The sequence below is a fragment of the Protopterus annectens genome, chromosome 2.part1 (genome assembly GCF_019279795.1).
Source record: "Protopterus annectens isolate FY-2018-M chromosome 2.part1, PAN1.0, whole genome shotgun sequence".
NCBI classification, from domain to species: domain Eukaryota; kingdom Metazoa; phylum Chordata; order Ceratodontiformes; family Protopteridae; genus Protopterus; species Protopterus annectens.
Genome location: NC_056729.1, coordinates 388,435,723 through 388,458,250, shown reverse-complemented (window position 1 = coordinate 388,458,250; position 22,528 = coordinate 388,435,723). Strand labels below are relative to the sequence as shown.

Sequence of the window (22,528 nt, the reverse complement as noted above, 5' to 3'; positions counted from 1 at the left end):
ACCAAGCCAAAAAACAGAGGCTCAAAAACAAATCAACAACTTACTAAGGATGAGAACTATAGAAAAGGTACCACCTATGGAACAAGGCCAAGGATTTTACTCCAGACTATTCCTTGTACCAAGAAAAGAAAATCAATGGAGACCTATTTTCTCCTTGTCCGCACTGAACACATACCTCATTGTTCCAAAATTCAAAATGCTGACCCTCCAGCAACTTCTTCCCATGCTGGGCAAGGAGTCTTGGCTGGTGACTCTAGATCTCAAGGAGGCATACCTGCACATCCCTATATGACCAGATTGCAGAAGACACCTCAGATTTCTTGCAGGATCAGAGCATTATCAATTCTCAGCATTGCCCTTTGGCTTATCTACTGCGCCCAGAGTATTCATGAAATGCCTGGCATCAGTAATTGCTCATTGTAGGCTTCAGGGAATTCAAATTTACCCATACCTGGACGACTGCCTAATACAAGCGGACAACAAGACAAAATTAACAGAAGATTTGGCAAATGTCATACAACTGTTGCAAGCCTTGGGATACACAGTCAACATTCAAAAGTCAAGGCTAGTACCATCCCAAAGGATAACATTTCTGGGTGCAGAACTGGATACAACAACTCAGATGGCTTTTCTCACAGAAGAAAAACAAAAGCAACTACCAGTCTATTTCATGACATTAACAACACAAACTCAGCTTACTGCAAGGAAAGTCCTGCAAGCCCTGGGTTACATGGCATCCTGCATAATATTGATCCCGCATGCCAGGCTGCATATGAGAAAGTTGCAATGGTACCTAAGGAATGTATGGTCTCAACACAAGCACAGTCTAGAAGCCTAGATTCCAATAATTCCATGCCTGAAAAAAGAATTCCTGTGGTGGGCTCAGGCCTGTCAGATGAACAGAGGATTGCCTTTCCACAAACCACATCCAAGCCAGACCATCACCAAGGATGCCTCAGACCTAGGCTGGGGGGCACACATGGAAGACAAGTGTATACAAGGCCTATGGACCCAAGACCAGCTGAATCTACACATAAATCTAAAGGCGATGCTGGCAGTGAAACATGCAATCCAGGCATTCAGACCATTCCTCCAACAAGGTCACCTGCTGATAAGGACGGACAATACCACAGTCATGTGGTACATCAACAAACAGGGAGAGGTACACACTCATATCCTCTATGCCGGATGGCAATGGACCTGTGGAATTTGGCCCTGAATCTCAACATTCAACTACAGGCCAGATTTGTACCAGGAAAAGAAAATTCACTAGCAGACACCTTAAGCAGAACTACCACGGATGCTCACGAATGGATGCTGCATCCAGATATCTTCAAAACCATAGCAAAGAAATGGGGAATGCCAGAGATAGACCTGTTCGCCTCCCCACACAACCACCAATTGAAGAAGTTCTGCTCAAGAGCGTACCACCCACTTGCCTGGAGGGTGGACTCCCTTTCCTTCAGCTGGAAAAACCTGACAGCATATGCATTTCCACCTCTTCCTTTGATGTACAAAGTCCTACTGAAGATCAGAGAGGAACAGCCAAAGGTAATCCTGATGGCTCCTGACTGTCCAAGGCAACATTGGTACCCGCTACTGAGAAGCATGTCTCGGACACACTCATGGCCTCTACCTCTATGTCCCTTGCTTCTAACACAGAACAACTACAAGACCCTGCATCCAAACTTGAAAACACTGCAGCTAGCTGCTTGGAATATTGCATAAAACAAAATAAACCAGATTTATCTCAGAGGGTTAAGGACATTATCCTGGAGGCACGCAGACCCTCCACAAGGAAAACTTATTCAGCCAAATGGAAAAGATACCTCATTTGGAGTGCAGCAAAGGGAGAAAATGTCTCATTGGCAAACATAGCACACATCCTGGAATACTTAGCAGAACTGTTCCACAATGGCCTGTTCTACTCCTCCATTAAGATTCATGCATCAGCAATTTCAGCAGAGTACAACATGGATCCTCCTGTCTTCTCTCATCCTCTACTCAGGCAGTTCTTGAGAGGAATCAAAAATGTAAAGCCTCCAAGGAAACCACCTTTACCTACATGGGATCTCAACTTTGTGCTGGAAAAATTAACACTTCCCCCTTTTGAACCAGCAGCAACAGCAGACTTACAGTTCTTATCTTGGAAAACTGCTTTCCTGCTAGCAATCACTTCAGCAAGAAGGGTATCTGAGTTACAGGCATTAATGGCAGTACAGCCTTTCCTTATCTTCCATCAGGATAGAGTGTCTCTGAGAACTAATCCTACTTTTATGCCAAAAGTGGTCTCCAGGGTATCATTGAACCAAGCGATTCATTTACCTACATTCTTCCTCAACCCACAGAACGGGGGAAAGACTACTACATACCTTGGATGTGCACAGACAATTACGCTACTATCTGGACAGAACTAAGACCAACAGAAAAACTGACCAGCTTCTGGTAGCATATGCAACAGGAGTGCAAGGAAATGCAATTTCAAAACAGACAATCTCAAAATGGATAGGAAATTGCATTAGATTTTGCTACTCTTTTCATGGAAAGACAACTCCTGAAAATATCAGGCCTCACTCCACAAGAGCTACAGCCACCACTACAGCTTTCTTACGAGGAGTGGCTACCAGAGACATTTTAGAAGCTGCTACTTGGAGCTCCGTGCATACATTTGCCAAGCATTATAATCTTCCTTTATACTCCAGATCCCGAGCAGGTTTTGCAACTGCTGTTTTTCAAGGGATCTTAACTACACCATCATTATCTTAGTGCCTCCTCCCCCAGTTTGGCTATGGTATTCTACCCATATGTTAGGACTGCAGATGCATCCTTGAAGGACATAGTACAGTTTTGTACCTACCATAAATGTAGATGTCCGATAGGTATGCATCTGCAGTCAGGATTACCCACCCTCCTTCCCCTCTGTGGTATTCCTAGGGTACTTACCCCTCTTTTAGCTAACTGGGGGAATCTATTATGGTGTATTTGTTTGTTTGTATATATGTGTGTATATATATATATATATATATATATATATATTTTGCTTTCTACTGTTTGGAATTATTTGCATTTATCCAAATTTAGCCTTCCTAGAGGGCACCTGGCATCTGGGGCAAGAAACACTGAGGAAAATGGCGTCGGCTGATGCCTTTATACCCCAGCAGCTATGACGTCGGGTGAAATGCGACATCAGCCGAGGCCAGACCCAGACTTTGGAATCCGGCCGACCGAAGGGCTGCCTGAGGCAGGACAACCCATATGTTAGGACTGCAGATGCATACCTATCGGACATCTACATTTATGGTAGGTACAAAACTGTACTTTCTTTCTTTTTAGGCTAGTTATTGGTGGAAGGATGCCAAGTGTGAGCATGCTGCCCAAGTTAGATGCTAAACTGGTTTTCTGTCCTTTTTTTTTTTTTTTTGTGGGGTTGTGACATCCCTGAAACCATGTTAGTAATGCAGCAGTAGCCCATTCACCTTTGGTGCTGAAGGCTGTGGGTTCTATTCTCATACCCGTAAGATCGACCACTGGCACTGCAGTGCAGCATAAGAGAAATACTGAGCTCCTGAGTGTTTCGTCCTTTGGATGAGATGTTAAACCAAGGCCTGATCTGCTTGGTGTTTGATAGCTCAAATGTATGTAAAAGATATCATGGCACCTTTTGAAAATAGTTGAAGTTCCATGACGCCTTGGCCAAATTTCCCCTGGTAGTATAAATTATCACTTTGGGTCTCCCTTGAAAAGAGGCTACTAGCCTAGTGTGACTAACCTACTTAAAGGATACTTAAAATCAATAGATGGGGTAGACTGCCTTTAAGTGAAGGATGTGATACTGGCTTGAACAGATGGAAAATATCTTCCTGTCTCATCCCCTTCATTCTTGCCCCTCCTCACCACTGAGAATTTGGAAAGAGATTTACCGTCAAGCCTTTTTTGAGAGCTGTTTTGTTACGTTTTTGTGTAATTGTTTCTAGAAGTCATTGTTATAAGTATGCCATTTCAAAAGTACAGAGAAAATTTTCAGTTTTTTGTTTTGATTAGCTTGGGTATATTACAGTGGAGGTATTAACATATGACATTTATTATTTTAAACAGAGCAACATTTTGCTGATGTCGTGCTGAGTGATGAATTTCTTAATCTTGGCATAGAACAAGTCTGCAGTTTAATAGCTAGTGACAAACTGACTATTTCTTCTGAGGAGAAGGTAAGGACAGGTTAAGTACTTGAGTGGTTCTGAAACTGTTTTGACTTTGTCTTGTGTTGTAAATTATGATCTGATGGCCTGTTTGCTAACAAATGATAGTGCTGTCTAATGTGAATTGGCCTGTACAGCTAGAAATTTTCTGTTTTGTTGGAAGGGTTGAGAAGACAGTAGTTGTATGGGTAAGTGTTTGCTGTAGGATTTATAACTGCAGCACAAACCAATCCAGTACATTGTCTGAACAGTGCTGGGATTGGAGACAAAGTGGCATTGATTTATTTAACAGAGCACTCAGATATGTTTTCTTAGCCAGTCTTTTTCATAGACAGAGGACACATGAATGTGGTGCCAGAATTTATTCTATTGTGGCTCCCCATTGCAAGGTATTATTTGTTCCACTTGGAAAAATACTGCCCAGTTTGTCCCTCCTTTACCCTTATTGATGGAACCTGCAGTTATTAGCATAATATGCTGGACCTTCTGATATATGTTGTTTTATTTACTAGCCCAAACAGAAAGCTCAGAGACACTCCAAGGTTGTAGATGTAAAATAAAGTTCTCAGATAAAAACAATTCCAAGTAGAAAACTCCAATAAATCCAATGGACGAAGTTTAAAATGAAGAAAGATTTATTGTGCAGAGTTAGGTTAGCGCTTTCACCCTGTTGGGCTTCCTCAGATCTTTAATACATACAAAAAAGTGGACACAAAATATATAGCCACCTAGATATGGCATCACTTCCTACAATTAATCTATTTAAAAACTAAACAGAAAAAAAGTCATCTCATAAGCATGCCCTAGAAGTAGAAATAAAAACATACATAAATGCATTCATAAATATAAAATGTAAACGTAAGTAAGGATAGATAGTTGGATTTGGCTTACAAAAGTAAAGCAGTTTTTGAAAAATATTTCAATTTATAAAAAAAATATGTTTAAATATATTCAAGTTTTAATTTAAAATGTATAAAAGAACATATCTAAGTTCAACATAAAATCTCATCAGAAAGGGACATTATATTATGTCATCTGACAATCAATCTCCTATTTTTCAAAGCTGGCTTAATGGAGACTTTATCATTAAGACCTGGATTCTGGTCTGCCCTTAACCCGATGATCCAGTCAACTTCTGTTGCTGGGTGTGTTCACTTGTAAAACCTGGAATTTAAAACTATGTTTGTCATTAGTGTGTGTCATATGCTTCGATAATGCATTGTTAGGAGATTGTATACATATATTGTACAGGTGTTCCCTAATCCTGTCCCTTAGACGTCTGTTACTTTTTCCTACATAAAACGCAGTGCAGGCTATGCACTTAGCCAGATAAATCACATGATGTGTATTACAAGTAGCAGTTGATCTAAAGTCAAACCATTGTAGTGTGATGGGATGTGTGAAATAAGAATCTACACAAACAAATTCACAAAAGTTACATTTGTTGCATGGTTGCGTACCTATAGATGGATAAAGTTCATTCAGATGACTAGAACCCATAGGATAGCATAATAGTCTCTGTAAATTCATCCTATTCCTGTAGACAAGTTCAGTACCTACTAGTCCCTTTAACTCAGGATCCGCCATTAAGACTCCCCAGTTCCTAAAGAAGACATTTTTAACTGGGCCAATGTCCTGTGTATAGTTAAGGGATACTCTAACTGTAGATTTCCAAGTGGTTGGATGTTCTGTTGTACCAAAACAGGTGGGATCACTCCTGCCTGAAAAATAAGGTTGTGCAACATTGTCTCTCAACAACTGGGCCCTCTCAATACCTGCATTAATCTCTATCAGACTGTAAGACCTGTTTGCTAACCTTTCACATAGATGGGATAGTTCTCTCTCAAACCCTGTCTGTGTTGGGTTCAAACGTGATGCACGTATGGCCTGCCCCTTCACTATGTTATTAAAAACATAGCTGGGATGCATACTCCCCCTGTGAAGGAGGGAGTTCTTATAGCAAGGCTTCCTGTAAACTCCAATGTTGAGTAGCCCGTTCGGTAATTTCTCTATATATACATCTAAAAAGGATATCCACTGGTCAGATTTCTTAATTGTGAAATTCAGTGAGTTAATTTCATCATAGAAACCCTGTAATTCAATATCTGAACCTGTCCACAAAAGAAACAGGTCGTCCACAAAATGTCTATAAAGGACCACATGCTCTGTGAAACTATCCAAGGCAAATAACTTTTCTTTCTCCCAGTCTGCCATGACCAGGTTGGTGTAGCTGTTGGCACAAGAAATGCCCATAGCTGCGCCATCCTTTTGGAGGTATATTACATCATTGAACATAAAGATGTTTTCTAATACAACCTCAAGTAAAACACAAATCATATGAATTTGTGAAAGGGTATAATTACTATTTCCTCTTAAATATCTGTGTATACTTTTTACCCCATCTTGGTTGGGTATAACTGTAAACAGTGACTGGACGTCTAATGTCACAAGGATTAAATTCAAACCTGATGGTAGCATGGTCACTGTAAAGTATAAATCCAGTAAGAACTGTTCGGTATCTCTCAAAGTATGTGACAATTTGTCCACTATAGGTCTTAGCTGCTTCTCTATATTCAAGGGCACTGGCTCAGTGACCTATCCCCTCCCTGCTACAGTAGGTCTCATAGGGGGATTAAATGAATATTTATGGACCTTGGGTAGTCCGTGGATAACAGGGATCAATGGGCATGTTACAGTAAAGAATATATATATAGATCATGTTCTATCATTCTGCTCATAAATAAATCCTCTAGCATATTAAATATCCTCCTAATGTGTGTCTCCACTTCATGCATGTGTATAGTGGAATAGTACCTTCCATCACTTAACATCTGTGACATGGTTTCCTCATACTGAATTCTATCAAGTACCACCACCGGTTGCCCCCTTGTCTGCAGGTCTAATGACTATTTTGTCGTCATTTCTCAATGTTTGGCAAATAAATAAAATAAAAGCTCTGTTGAACGTATGAGATAAAACCACAGAATTTATTCCAAATAATTCTGAAGCGCTTTTCGTCTAGCTTGACAAATGGGTAGACTTCATCAGACAAATCAGCTATTAAATGCAGGTGAATTAAATACCTTTAAAACAAGACTGACATTAAAATTGACCAATCATAACATCAAAATACAAAAACTAAATAATTAAAAAGACTAATACAAATACCACAGGTAATCTCAGGAAGCCTCCTCCATAAATTTAACTGTAAAACTCTTTTCTTAGTTTATCATTCTAAATAACTTACAATGTAATAGAAGAAAATATGAGAAAATATAATTAATATAATTGATCTGTGACACTGAAGTGAAATAATGCAAAAGAATTACACATAACTTAACATAAACAAATTCAATGCAGGAGGCTTTTCAATTTTAATGTACATGACAATGAAGTTATTTCATTCAAACCTGGAAAGGTATAAGAATTTAGCCTCAGCTGCCAAATTAACTCACACTTCTCTAATAAAAGTTGATAAGGGCCTCCTTTTAAAATAGGGGTAACCTGATCTATTACCCAAACAAAAAACTGTGGGTAGGGTTTTCATTACAGTGCCTTGCCAAAGCATTTAAACTATTCTTCTTCCTAATGTTATATACATGCTCATAAATCCTGTCTTTAAGTCTCCTGTCAGTCTTCCCCACGTAAAACACAGGGCACACTTGGCAGGAGGCCAGGTACACCACTGCTTTGGACTTGCAATTAAACCTACTTCTAATCTTATATTTGCTCCGACCCACACAAACATTGGATCCTGTTGAAATGAATTTACAATAGTTACATGATTCACATTTATAAGTGCCATTTATTCTATGTGTATTTCTTATTTCTGTTTCTATAAAATTCTTTAGATTCCTACCTCTCCTAAAAATCAAAGTCGGGTGAAGCTGAGGTTGGTTCCTCTGCTAATAATGTATATAAGGAAATTAACAGGACTTTCATTACAGTGTATAACTTGGAAGCTAGTGATTTGAGAAGTATATTGGATAGAAACTGGAACCTTTTGCTGTTTGAGAAAGGGTTAGTTGAGAAGTTGGGCAATTGCCCGACTTTGATTTTTAGGAGAGGTAGGAATCTAAAGAATTTTATAGAAACAGAAATAAGAGATAAATATAGAATAAATAGCACTTATAAATGTGAATCATGTAACTTTTGTAAATTCATTTCAACAGGATCCAATTTTTGTGTGGGTAGGAACAAATGTAAAACGAGAAGTAGGCTTAATTGTAATTCCAAAGCAGTGGTGTACCTGGCCTCCTGCCAAGTGTGCCCTGTGTTTTACCTGGGGAAGACTGACAGGAGACTTAAAGATAGGATTTATGAGTTTGTATATAACATTAGGAAGAAGAATAGTTTAAATGCTTTGGCAAGGCACTGTAATGAAAACCCTACCCACGTTTTTTTGTTTAGGGTAATAGATCAAGTTACCCCTATTTTAAAAGGATGCCCTTATCAACTTTTATAAGAGAAGTGTGAGTTAATTTGGCAGCTGAGGCTAAATTCTTAAACCTTTCCAGGTTTGAATTAAATAACTTCATTGTCATGTATTTTAAAATTGAAAAGCCTCCTGCGTTGAATTTGTTTATGTTAAGTTATGTGTACTACTTTTGTATTATTTCACTTGAGTGTCACAGATCAATTATATTAATTATATTTTCTGATATTTTCTTCTATTAAATTGTAAGTTATTTACAATGATAAACTAAAAAAAGAGTTTTAGGGTTAAATTTATGGAGGAGGTGTCATGAGATCACCTATGGCATTTGTATTAGTCTTTTTATTTATTTTTTTTTTTTTGTATCTTGATGTTATGATTGGTCAATTTTAATGTCAATCTTGTTTTAAAGGTATTTAATTCACCTGCATTTAATAGTTGATTTGTCTGATGAAGTCTACCCATTTGTCAAGGTGAAAAGTGCTTCACAATTATTTGGAATAAATTCTGTGGTTTTATCTTATACGTTCAACAGAGCTTTTATTTTATTTATTTGCCGAATCTGTTTCCCTTCTAAGTTGCATATTTCTCAATGTTTGACTGCAGCAGTCAGGGCTCTCTCCATTGCCTTGAAAGCTAGCCCCCTGAAGAGGAAAGGGAGCCCGGAACCAAGGAAGATGACCTTGGAACCGTGGTTACTCCCGGGTCCAAACAGACAACTTCTGAGACCAAAACCAGATCTATGCTGATCCATGTCAATGCTCCAAAGTGCAGAAAAGGCTGCAAAAAAATAGGAGTCGACAGGACAGTCTCTAACCGGAGAAGTCTCCGAATCTGACAGGACCGAACACCTCTGAGCAAGAACTGGTTCTGAAGATCTGAAGATAGGAATATTTCCAGAACTGATTCAGTTTACACTAGGCAGCTCGGAGCAGGTAACTCAAATGCTTCAGATGAAGTCAGAGGAGGATAAACCAGAGGGGTAATGGAAGGTTCGACTCCCATACTGGAGGGGGCTGGAGCCAAATAGGTACCCGACAATCCTCTCATCCAGAGTATCTTATTTACCAGCCTCTCCACACCATCTTTAGTTAAGCTCTTGGTGGAGTGGACAGAAAGGGGGAGGGTGATTTTGGCCTTTCCAGAAAAGGCAAATGCAGCCTTCCTGCAAAGGGGTCAATAGAAAGTGAATATGAGGTCCTCAGGTGATCCATAATGGATGGCTCCTCAAATTGCTTACTCGGTACAGAAGTAGTCAGCAATGAAGGAGATGTCTGTGCTGATAGTTTTGGTGTCAAATATTCCAAATGGTCTTGCACCGAAAAGCTAGGTGCCAAAGACTGTCTGCTCCCATAAACTCTGTTCCATAGGTCCCTTCAGGATCAAAGTTTTAGTGGTGGAGTTTGTTGGTTCCAAGGTTTCCAAAAGAACCAAAGACTTAACCCTTTTTGAGGACAGTGGTGACAGTGTAGAAGGCACTGATAGGCTTCTCTTTTTTGGTTTCTCCAAAGCTTTGGAAGAAGAAGATGAGGAAGAACAGGAGGACGCATCGGTCTTACTCTTGGCTTTCTCAGCACTAGATAAGGCCTCACTGAAGGCTGATGGAAGCATACCCTTCAAAATAAGTTTGTCAAATCTTTCCACTAGCTCCCTGTGACTGAAATTATGACATACTGAGCAGTCTTCTTGAAGGTGAACAGGGTCCAGGCAACAGACACAGTAAATGAATATCTGACATTGTACATTCCTGGCATCTTTTGAATCCAGAGACTTTAGGTTTAACAGCCATACTGAAGAGATTTCAAAGTTTTTAACAAAGGCATCAACAGGCCAGCTATACAACCTACACACACACACACAAAGGTAGAATGCAACGACGATAGCTCAAAATATGCTGACGTGTACAGAAAGAGAAGGAGAGGACAGTTTTAAAAGGGTTAGAAAGTAGTGGGTAGGTTAATGACTAATAAGAAATAAAGAAGTAGAAAACTCTTTTAAAATTTGTAAATATATCAATAAAGCAACATTTAGCTTGAGAGCAATGGCGAAGTTTGTCATGAAGAGCGGCAAATGAGATCTGAGGTAACTAGGAGAGGAGCATTGTGGGTAAGGGTTAAGCTTGAGAATTTTTGTCTTTCGTGAGCTGTAGTAACGGCCGAGTCGGTTCTGAAGTTCTGAACCGAAGCTATATGTCGAGGATGAAATGAAAATTGACAACATCAAATCATATTCCTTTTTGTACTTAATTATTTCCCAATACTAAGTATACCGTAGCAGCCACTTCTAGTCTACAGATATTTCTGTGTTTCTAAAAATGCAACCGAATACAAACTTTTCATTTATTTGTATATTTTTCCTGATTCTGTTACAATGTTCCTTGATCTGCATGTTTTTATCCATTTGTATTTGTGTATGGGTAAAATTTATAAGAAAGCTTGTTAGTTAACAATTTGTTTCATTATAAAAACATCCACTCTCATTTTATTAAGAGAAACATATCAAAATGACCATGTGTCAACTGTTGTAAGAAAGTATTTCTATACTGCACAGGTTATAAATAAATGGATTGTGTCTGCATGTAGGGATGTCATTGTCCTGCTTTACTCGGCACTCATTAAGCCAGACATTGAATATAATGCCCCCTTTGGTTTGTTTCTAACCAGATGCACAATCCATTTGTTTATAACCTGTGCAATATAGAAATACTTTCTTACAACAGTTGACACATGGCCATTTTGATATGTTTGTCTTAATAAAAATGAGAGTGGATGCTTTTATAATGTAACAAATTGTTAACTAACAGCTTTCTTATGAATTTTACCCATATACAAATGGATAAAAACATGCAGATCAAGGAACATTGTAACAGAATCAGGAAAAATATACAAATAAATGAAAAGTTTATATTCAGTTGCATTTTTAGAAACACAGAAATATCTGTAGACTAGAAGTGGCTGCTAAGGTATTCTTAGTATTGGGAAAGAATTAAGTACAAAAAAGAATATGATTTGATGTCAATTTTCATTTTATCCTCGACATATGGCTTAGTTTCAGAGCTTCAGAACCGACTCGGCCATTACTACAGCTCACGAAAGCCAAAAACTCACAAGTTTAACCCTTACCCACAGTGCTCCTCTCCTAGTTACCTCAGATCTCATTTGCCGCTCTTCATGACAAACTTCGCCATTGCTCTCGAGCTAAATGTTGCTTTATTGATATATTTACAACTTTTGCAAGAGTTTTCTACTTCTTTATTTCTTATTAGTCATTAACCTACCCACTACTTTCTAACCTTTTTAAAACTGTCCTCTCCTTCTCTTTCTGTACACCTCAGTGTATTCTGAGCTATTGTTGTTGCATTCTACCTTTGTGTGTGTGTGTGGGTTATATAGCTGGCCTGTTGATTCCTTTGTTAAAAACTTTGAAATCTCTTCAGTATGGCTGTTAAACCTAAAGTCTCTGGATTGAAAAGATGCCAGAAATGTACAATGTCAGATATTCATTTACTGTGTCTGTTGCCTGGGCTCTGTTCACCTTCAACACGACTGCTCAGTATGACATAATTTCAGTCACAGGGAGCTAGTGGAAAGATTTGACAAACTTATTTTGAAGGGTATGCTTCCATCAGCCTTCAGTGAGGCCTTATCTAGTGCTGAGAAAGCCAAGAGTAAGGCCGATGCGTCTTCCTGTTCTTCCTCATCTTCTTCTTCCAAAGCTTTGGGGAAACCAAAAAAGAGAAGCCTATCAGTGCCTTCTACACTGTCACCACTGTCCTCAAAAACGGTTAAGTCTTTGGTTCTTTTGGAACCCTTGCAACCAACCAACTCCACCACTAAAACTTTGATCCTGAAGGGACCTATGGAACAGAGTTTATGGGAGCAGACCGTCTTTGGCACCTAGCTTTTCGGTGCAAGACCATTTGGAATATTTGACACCAAAACTATCAGCACAGACATCTCCTTCATTGCTGACTACTTCTGCACCAAGTAAGCAATTTGAGGAGCCATCCATTATGGATCACCTGAGGACCTCATATTCACTTTCTATTGACCCCTTTGCAGGAAGGCTGCATTTGCCTTTTCTGGAAAGGCCAAAATCACCCTACCCCTTTCTGTCCATTCCACCAAGAGCTTAACTGAGGATGGTGTGGAGAGGCTGGTAAATAAGATACTCTGGATGAGAGGATTGTCAGGTACCTATTTGGCTCCAGCCCCCTCCAGTATGGGAGTCGAACCTTCCATTTCCCCTCTGGTTTATCCTCCTCTGACTTCATCTGAAGCATTTGAGTTACCTGCTCCGAGCTGCCTAGTGTAAACTGAATCAGTTCTGGAAATATTCCTATCTTCAGAATCAGTTCTTGCTCAGAGGTGTTCGGTCCTGTCAGATTCGGAGACTTCTCCGGTTAGAGTCTGTCTTGTAGAATCCTATTTTTTCGCAGCCTTTTCTGCACCTTGTAGCATTGGCATGGATCAGCATAGATCTGGCTTTGGTCTCAGAAGTTGTCTGTTTGGACCCTGGAGCGACCACGGTTCCAAGGCTGTCTTTCTTGGTTCCGGGCACCCTTCCCTCTTCAGGGGGCTAGCTTTCAAGGCAATGGAGAGAGCCCTGACTGCTGCAGTCAAAACGTTGGCCCCTTCCAATTCAGAGAAAAAGTATCCCTTTCCTCCTCATGCCCAGATATTCAACCTGCACTCCCACTGAGTCAGCAGGTGCCGATACCGCAGGAGTCCCAGCTAATGATTCTTTTGCCTTCTGATACCTCCCCACATCACCCTACTGAGGAGATCTCTAATAAGGGAAAGTGCAAGAGGAAGCACTTGGATTCTCCAGATGAATCAGTCACTGAAGATGCAGACTTCAGTGAAGGGGGAGGGATCCCCAAGATCACCCTATCTGATATCCCTCTTTTGAGGAGTCAGTGTACCTGCAGGCTTTCGTCACTCGACCCTTTACCTTTTGGGTGACTCCAGTCGTTGACGAGCTAATTCAGTTGATCTCTCAGCTGGGGTGATAGGCCCCTGATACTACTGAACTTATCTTCAGGAGACCTAACAAAGTTCTGTCCACCCCTGAAGCCAAACAGCTCTGGGACAAAAGGTTAGCTGTTGATGCCATAGCCGTGGCAGTAACCACAAAGAAAAAAACAGGCCAAAGAAAGTTCATCTAGCCATTCACACAACAGAGAGTCTCGGGGAATAGATTTGGGAAGCGGGTCTATGCATCATTATCAATGTTTGCCTTGAGATCCTTGAACATCTTGGTATATTTTACCAGACTTCAGAGAGATCTAGTCAAGGAGTTATCAGATACCATTACCCTTGAAGTTTTTGGTGGAATGGATAATGGACATATATCACTCATTTTTTTGTTATATGGTTCCAGATATGGTCTGTATGAAGGCTTTTGGGTTTTTTCATTCTGTCTGTTTTTCAGCAAACTCAATCTGAGGTAACTAGGAGAGGGGTGTTTTAGGTAAGGGTTAAGCTCAAGAGTTTTTGGCCTTCGTGAGATGCAGTAATGGCCGAGTCGGTTCCGAAGCTTGGAATCAAACCCATATGTCGAGGATAAATGAAAGTGGACAACACAGATGGAACATTGTGGTAAGCACATAATTTATTTTTTTTATACCTTTTATCTTGAAGTTAAAAACAAAAATTTCTGTGGTTATTGAGTAGTCCAGTTGATTTTAAAATTAGTTTCAACAATACAATTCAAATGTGTTGCACAGGTAAAATATGAATATATTAAAATTCCTTTGACTCTGTTTAAATGTTTAACTGGAGATTTTAAAAAAGTGTTGCTGTTGGCAAAATGTGGATGGCAGTTTTGCTGAATGGCATGTATGGTAAATGAGAATATAACTGTTAAATTTTCCTTGAATACTAGATAATTATGAAGTTTTAACTGAAACATTTGTCTGTTCTCTGACCAGACACCGATAAACAGTCAGGATAATGAAACTCCAATTTATTGAACAAGCCACAGATTGAGTTAAGCGCTTTCGTCTGCTACACTACAGGACATCAAAACTGTTACCATAAAGCCAAAAGTTGCTTTTATCCTTTAGTTAATTAATAAAAACATAAAAGTCATTCAGTAATTCAATTAAAATTTCTAATTACAAATAAAACAGGTTAACTATAAAAACAGTATTATGAATAATAAAATATGAGAACAATTCTTAGTGTTGACTATACAAAAACAGTCTCATAGTACAGTTGCCCTATCTTTTAATATTGGTATATGTGAAACATGGTCATGTCTGAGCATCTGTCGGGGGGGATCTATTTTGCTTATGACCTACCTGTTTCCCTCTCCATTTGTGGATACAGTGTTATGCCTGGGGAGCAAGTGGTGTAGCACACCTCCTCTGCAGCAGCTCAGTCATGTCTCCACCCTCGCCCCCTTGTACTGTCCCCAGCCTCCAACAGGGTTCATCACAGTAAATGTCCATGGGCCTGCCCACCCACCAACTCCAGGATGGTGAAAATGTAATTAACAAGGTGCTGCTTACTGTGATGGATCCAAAGTCTTCTTAAGACTCTAAGGTCTTTCTGGCTGGATTCTGCTGAAATCAAAGTCTAGTTATAATTGCATTCACAGTCTGTTGCCCACAGAAACTTGTGCAGAATATACACTGATGCAGCGCCAAACTCTGTCACTTTAAGAGCAGTAACCAATAAATAACTTTTTATAACAAACCACACGGACTACTGTTGCTGCTTTAGTTACACTGTACCACTTTTTACTTCTCATTCAGCATAAATGATAACTTTCCTGTACAAAATACCTCTCCTAACAATTTCATTTGGTATAGTCTCTTTATAGTGGTTTTACATCCTGTTTTTCTCCTTGGTATTGTATTTTGATCTTTGTATGAAAACATCTGTTTGCTGGTGTTTGCAGAAAACTATGTTTTCATCTTGTAGAGAAATAATGCTGGTGTTGTCGTTTAAGGAAACATCTTGTGCAAATGCTGACTTGATGAAAGCATATCCATTCAGACTTCTTTGCTTAACAGTATCATATGATAGAAACATGTACAGATTGTTTTTCTGTTGTCCATTCTTTAAGGAAGCAGGTTGGCTTTCTTACTGGCAATATGAAATGCATACATCCTGTTTTTTACATTTTTGCTAAGACTTTAAGAGGTCAGCTTTCTTGCTGACAATATGAAATGCATACATTCTTGCTGATTTTGTAGGAAAACATGTCATAGGTTCATAGGTTGATACTAGGCTATCTGCCCTAGGGCATTTATAAGCCTAGCCAGTGTGTGTTTGGCTTTCGCCACACTTTTAGATTAGTAGACTGTGCCTTTGAATAGTACGTCACAGAAGATTGCCCTTTTAAGGTTAGTTTACTGTTCCTCTGGCAGGGACACAGAAGAGATCCTCGGGGTAAAATTACGATCTCCCATCCACTCGTCATGATTTCTCTTGAAGAAGGTCATTGAGGGGCTCTGCCTAACTTGGACTGGGATTTTGTTCCAGAGTGAGGGGGGCCTCTGGGATATGAATCTGTCCCTCCAGCATGTCCTATTTATTTCTGTGCTGAGGTTTAAGTCCCTGGAGCACGTAGCTCTAAGGGATTTGGATTTCTTGAGGTGGAGCATGTCCATTAATTCTGGGTTGGACATGGCTTTATAAGTCAGGCACAGATCGCCTCTGAGTAGGCGGTAGGCAACTAAGTAGAGCTGGAGTTTCTTTAGCCGAACTGCATAGGGCATCTGTTTGAGTCCCTTGATCCTCTTGGTAAGGTACTTTTGGGGTCTTTCCAGTTGCTGCAGGTGTCGGGTAAGGTACATCCCAAATGGGGCATTGTATTCAATTATGGGCCTGATGAGTGATGAATAGAGGGGCACAATGACCTCTCTTGATCTAGATGTGAAACCTTTCGTGATAATGTGGGCTATATAGAAGGTCTTTCTAACCACTTTGGCAACGTGATTGTCAAAGGAGAGATTACTGTCTATTTGGGTCCCCAAATCCCTAATTACTTTTTCCGTACTTAATGGATTACCACCTATGTGGTAATTTGTGGGCACTTTGTTTTTCTCAAAGCGGATGACTATGCATTTTTTTGGCATTTAGCTGTAGGCCATGGCACTGGCACCAGTTATCCGTCTCTGTGAGACCGTTTTGGAGGATGCTTGTGTCAGCTGGAGAGTCGATTATGGCACCCAGTTTGCAGTCATCTGCGAACTTGGTCAGCCATGGTCCTCCTGTGTTAGCCTGTACCTCAGAGAAATATATACTGAACAAGAGAGGTCCCAGGACTGAGCCTTGTGGGACGCCACTTGTAACTGGTTTAGAGTCTGACATGGCACCTGCAATTCTGACCATGTGGGTTCTGTCCCTGAGCCAGTTTGCAACCCATCTTGTGACATAGGGGTTGATATTTAAGCTGGTGAGCTTATTTATGATGCCCGAGTGGGGTATTGTGTCGAAGGCTTTTGCGAGGTCCAGGTAGGCTGTGTGGACTACCTTCCCTTCGTCTATGGCCCTGGTAACTGTTTCAAAGAAGTCAACCAGGTTCAAGAGGCAAGATCTACCCTTAACAAAGCCGAATTGGGTAGGATCAAGTGTCTGGAGGTTCCCAATGTCTTTGTTTATGAGTTCCATGATGATACGCTCCATAGCTTTGCAGACCAGGCTAGTCAGGCTTATAGGGCGATAGTTTCCAGGGTCCGTTGTGGCACCACCTTTGTGGAGCGGGACCACTGTTGCTGTACGCCATTCCTTGGGTACATATCCTGTAGTAAGGCTGAGATTGAACAGTGACTTTGTGAGGGTTAAGTTCTTCTTGAAGCTCGTGTAAGATGCAGCCCGGGGCACCGTCCGGTCCCATTGATGCTGTGTTTTTTGCTTAGGAGAAGGACAGCTCTCACCTGTTCATCTGTAATGTCAGGGAGGCTATACTCTGTTGGGATAGACATTTGCACTTTTGGGGGGGGGGGGATTTGCACTGAACCTGTCTGCTAGGATGTTGGCAATGTCTGCGGGTTCAGTGTATTTTTTGTCATTTTGCACTAACTCAGAGCATATCTGGGAGTTGCCACCTAGGTTCCTGACATAACTAAAGAAGGCCTTATGATTGTCTTTAGTGTCTTGTGCAATTTTTCTTTCGAAGCTAGCTTTAGATGATTTTTATGAGGGATCGTAGTTTCTTGCTAGTACTGATCAGAGATGGCTTCCCTTTTTGGGATTTTGCTCTATCATGTTGTAGCTTACTCCTTCTGTTGTATACCTTGTTTATGGCCGGGGTTCACCAGACAGGTCTCCTGCCTTTGGGGTATCCATTAAGCAAATTCCTTATTTTTCAAGCCTTTAGTCATTTAGTATGGATGATAATCACATATTGCTAAACTCTATTTCTATATTTAAGCAAGCATTGTTTTATACCTTATTTATGTTGCATATTTGTAGCAGAATTAATTTCAGTCTTTTATTCACTGTTAAATACACTCTAACAGATAGTAATTCCCATTTCTCCCTGTTGCTCTGTCAGTTGCCCAAGCTGCTAATTGAACCTGTGTCACCGGGGTCATATTCATGTCTTTATCTTTCTCTGCCACCAGAGTGGCCATGACTTAGACTTAATCAAGAGGTTTTGTCAGATGTACACCAGTGCACACTAAGCAAATTAACTACTGTACTGCCACAACTCCAGTAGTGTAAATGGATGATGCCTTGACTGTGACCCAGACAATCAAAGTTTGATGGCTTTGGGTGCTTGTTGGAGCTAGCATGGAGAGGGTGAAAAATGGTGAGCCTTAAATCTGTTTGCCTTCCTTGGGTGGGGGGTGCAGGTTGTGCACGTCCTCATGAACATACTTTCAAAGGTAAAATATCAAGTGGAGACCTGGGATCACACAGTAGTGCTTGCCCACAAAGGGGAAGGGGCAGGACCAACTGATCACATCCTGTGGAAGTATGACATGCATCACAAAGGCCCACTATATGCCACATCCTTGTATGCTAATAAGCATGTGCCAAGAGTCAGAGCTTAGAGACATTCTAATCCTCCTCTGAGTGATACTATTGCTGCTGGTAAAGCTGACCCTCAACCCCAAGGAAATGAATAGAGTGTAGGGGTTCTCGGTCAGTGGGGAGTGAATTTGTCAACAGGCAGCCAGGGGGTGAGCTTAATGACCAGAGGAAGACCAGAGCAAAAATAAGTAAATATACTGTCTGAAACTGTTATGGGTACATGAATGCATCTTGATGTGCTGGTGTGAAATAACTGAGCCTATCTTTATGCCTTAATGCTCCAGAATGCTTGCTTTAAATGTCAGAGATGTATGCATACTGGTGGGGTGTACACAGATTACTTTCACAAGCTTGAAGTTTCAAAATTTCAAACTGCAGATGGTTCAGACCATAATATCGAAGTTTTGAAATGTTAAAGATTTCAAATGGAGCTCTCTGTACAGCATGGAACCGAAATGTACTGATGTTCTTCGTGTTTCACTATTGCAGTTATCACACTTGGGTTATCTGCCTGCAGGTAGCCTTCAGTTGGCTTGAATACCATGGTCTTGGGATTTCTGTGTCAGATGCTGTCGCTTCTTCCATAACATCAGATAGTCAGGGCTATAAAACAGGCAGCCAATGCCATTGCATCAGTCTTTCTTGCCGAGGAGCCCGAAGCAGAAGCAGTTTGCAAGTGCCGGTCGGCCGCTACCTGAAATACCCCATTGGGGATCCTTTCTTCTTGCTCTAACTGATGGCAGAAAAAGTTAACAATTCTCTTGCCTGTGGAAAGCAAATACCTCACAGAGATTTTCATTCTTTCTACATCACTCGTTTAGGTCCAGATCACGACGTCCCTTGCTGTTGGTTTTGTGCCTTGTTTAACACCTGAACCATTCGTAGGAGGGCTATCTTTTTTACTAAATTCTTTCGCTCTTGTTCTCCGTATTCCATAATGGTGTCAATAAGCCATCTGACTACTGATCTTCTGAGAAAACATAAAGTTAAAGACAGACCGCATAGGTCCAAAACTGCCGACTACCCTTCCGTTAAGCTAGTCGCCAGTTTGCTGATACTCAGTGAGGCACCTTTGCAGCCCCTGATGCCCACTTCTACAGATACGCAGGCCTCTGGTGAGACCCATTCGGAGTTCGATATGCCGTGAGATGTTTCTTCGACTATGGAATCTGTGGATGTCTATACCTTGGATAGGTCTGGAGTTGCTGTGCAGGCACTGGCTTCTGAGGGTTTATTCCGACCTACCGATGTACGAATTAAACCAACTACTTTGTTTTTAGCTGAAACTACTGAGTTTCTTAGGCCCAGAGTATGCACTACGCCTAGAAAACTGACGAACAAAGTACATGCTCAAGCTCCCATGCCACAAAAACAAATGCTTAGAATGGCTGAAGACCTTATTAGGGGAAGCCAGCCTTCCCCGCGAAGAGACAAAGAATTGAGTTTCATTCTAATTCTACAGACCCTTCTGATTATCAGGACATGCCCTTATCAACCTATGAGGCTTCAGATGCAGAGGAATCCATTCCCTCAGCCTCCCTCCAGAGGATTTTTCATTTGGTGAAACCTTGCATACTTTAAGAGAGCATTTCTGCTGGGAATTCCATGACAACCCTCAGTCCAAAAAGAGACTCAGAGAATTTTTAGACTTGCCTCAGCACAGGCCTCTAGCTATACCCCCTGTCCTGGATGTTATAAATGATGTCTTCATGGAATCCAGTATTACTCCAGACACTTTACCTCAGGCCCCTAGAAAACCTGACAGGTACTAGAGTACCTGATTCTCTCAAATTTCTCTTCAAGAATCCTACTGCAGATCCAGAGACCATTTCCCAGTGACCTAAAGGTATTAAGGCTACTACAGCCAAAAACCCTACCCCTTCAAAAAGGGATTCCAGAGCTTTAGACAGATTGAGTAAGAAGATATATACCTCTGCAACTCTTGCCATCAGGGCATTGAATTGCCAGTTTCACATGTTAAAGTACCAGCAAAATATTATGGAACTAATTAAACAAAAAATGGGGTTACTTCCAGATTGTGCAGAAAATAAAGATTTACAAGAGTTGATGCATTCTGCAAACCAAGTTAGTAAGCATACTTTGCAGTGTAGCTTTGATGCCCTAGAAGCATCTTGCAGGGCTGTAGTCACTGGGTCTGTACTGAGAAGGCATGCTTGGCTGAAGGAACAAACATTGCCAGATCATGTCAAATCAAAATTACTAGACGCTCCTTTAAATAAGGACTGTTTGTTTGGCACCAAAGCAGAAGAGGTTCTTAAAAAGATGGAAGAAAAAGCTAAATCTATTCAAACTGTTTAAGAATTCTTACAAGTGCAGCCACCTAGATTCAGTAGGCATTGGCCTTCTAAAGACTGGCCCTTTCCAGCCCTTCTCAGGCCAAACACAGGGGAAACAGGCCACCCAGACTACAGTCTCAGGGTATGCAGAGATCTAAACAATGGAGTGCTTCCACCTCAAAAACAGGGAGTAGTAAGCCGCTCCCTTATGGAAAAAGCTCACAATGACTTTTCAATTATTCTTCCCAGCCCTGCCCAATTACTTGTGCCCCTAGGAAGAAAACCTGCCCTTCATGCAAAAAACTGGATGTCCATTACTCAGGACTGATAGGTCCTAAACATTGTATCCCAGGGGTACAGATTCTACTTCCATTCAATGCCAACCCCAAGCGGGTTTCCAGACCTTCCTCCAAACCAGTGGGCAGAGGCTCAAAAGCAAGTACTTTCCCAGCTCAATGTCAGAGCTATTCAACCAGTTCCAGTAGAACAAAGGGGTAGGGTTTCTACTCCAGACTTTTCCTGGTGCCCAGAAAAGAGGGCTCTTGGCGTCCAATCCTGGATCTATCAGTTCTCAACACCTTTCTGGTAGTCCCAAAATTCAAGATGCTTTCCCTGCAACAGCTTCTCCCTATGCTAGCCAAGGATGCCTGGTTAGTCACTCTAGACTTAAAATAAGCTTATCTGCACATCCCCATAAGGGAGTCATGCAGGAAATATCTACTCTTCAGGGCAGGTTCTGTGCACAATCAGTTCTCTGCACTTCCCTTTGGCTTATCTACTGCGCCCAGAATATTCACAAAGTGCCTGGCTCCAGCCATTGCACATTGCAGGCAGAGAAATAGCCACATTTTCCCATACTTGGACGATTGCCTGATTCAGGAGGACAGTCAGGAATTGCTATTTCAGCACCTGGCATTTGTAAAAAGCCTTCTCGCTTCATTGGGGTACACCATCAACGAAAAGAATTCACAACTGGTGCCCAGTCAAAAGATTGTATTCCTGGGAGCAAGCTTGGACACAACTTCCCAGATGGCATTTCTCACTCCAGAAAAACAGGTCTATCTGACCAACTACTTCAAATAAATCGCCACCAGAACCCTGCTATCTGCAAGGAAAATACTGCAAGCCCTAGGGTTCATGGCCTCATGTATTCTGCTAATTCCATATGCAAAACTGCATATGAGGAAACTTCAGTGGTACTTAAAAAGTCTTTGGTGCAACATTCTCAGGACCTGGAAACAATCATTCCAATTGTACCTTGTCTAAGGGCAGAGTTACTTTGGTGGGCAGAAGCATGCAACCACAACAAAGGACTGCCTTTCACTCAACCCCTCACCGTCCAAACCCTGACAACAGATGCATCAGACTATGCATGGGGGGCTCACATGGTAGACAAATATATTCAGGGCCACTGGAGCCCAGGCCAAATTCTCCTGCACATCAAAAAGAGATGCTAGCTGTACAGAATACTTTGACAGCCTTCAAATACCTAATCCTTCCAGGACAGCTGCTGATAAAAACAAACAACACCACAGTTATGTGGTACATAAGCAGGCGGGGACCCATTCTTACCCACTCTGCAGGTTAGCCATGGCCCTGTGGAACACA

The 22,528-nt window shown here is 41.0% G+C and overlaps 1 protein-coding gene across 2 annotated transcripts in view; it reads left to right on the top strand.

Annotated features, from left to right (window-relative positions):
- KLHL2 (kelch like family member 2) overlaps positions 1-22,528 on the top strand; it is a 1,417,988-nt gene that overhangs the window by 734,509 nt on the left and 660,951 nt on the right. For both annotated transcript variants that reach the window (XM_044062211.1, XM_044062210.1), the window contains one exon: positions 4,096-4,205. In XM_044062211.1, coding sequence (XP_043918146.1) covers positions 4,096-4,205 — 110 coding nt within the window. The remainder of the gene's footprint in view (positions 1-4,095; positions 4,206-22,528) is intronic.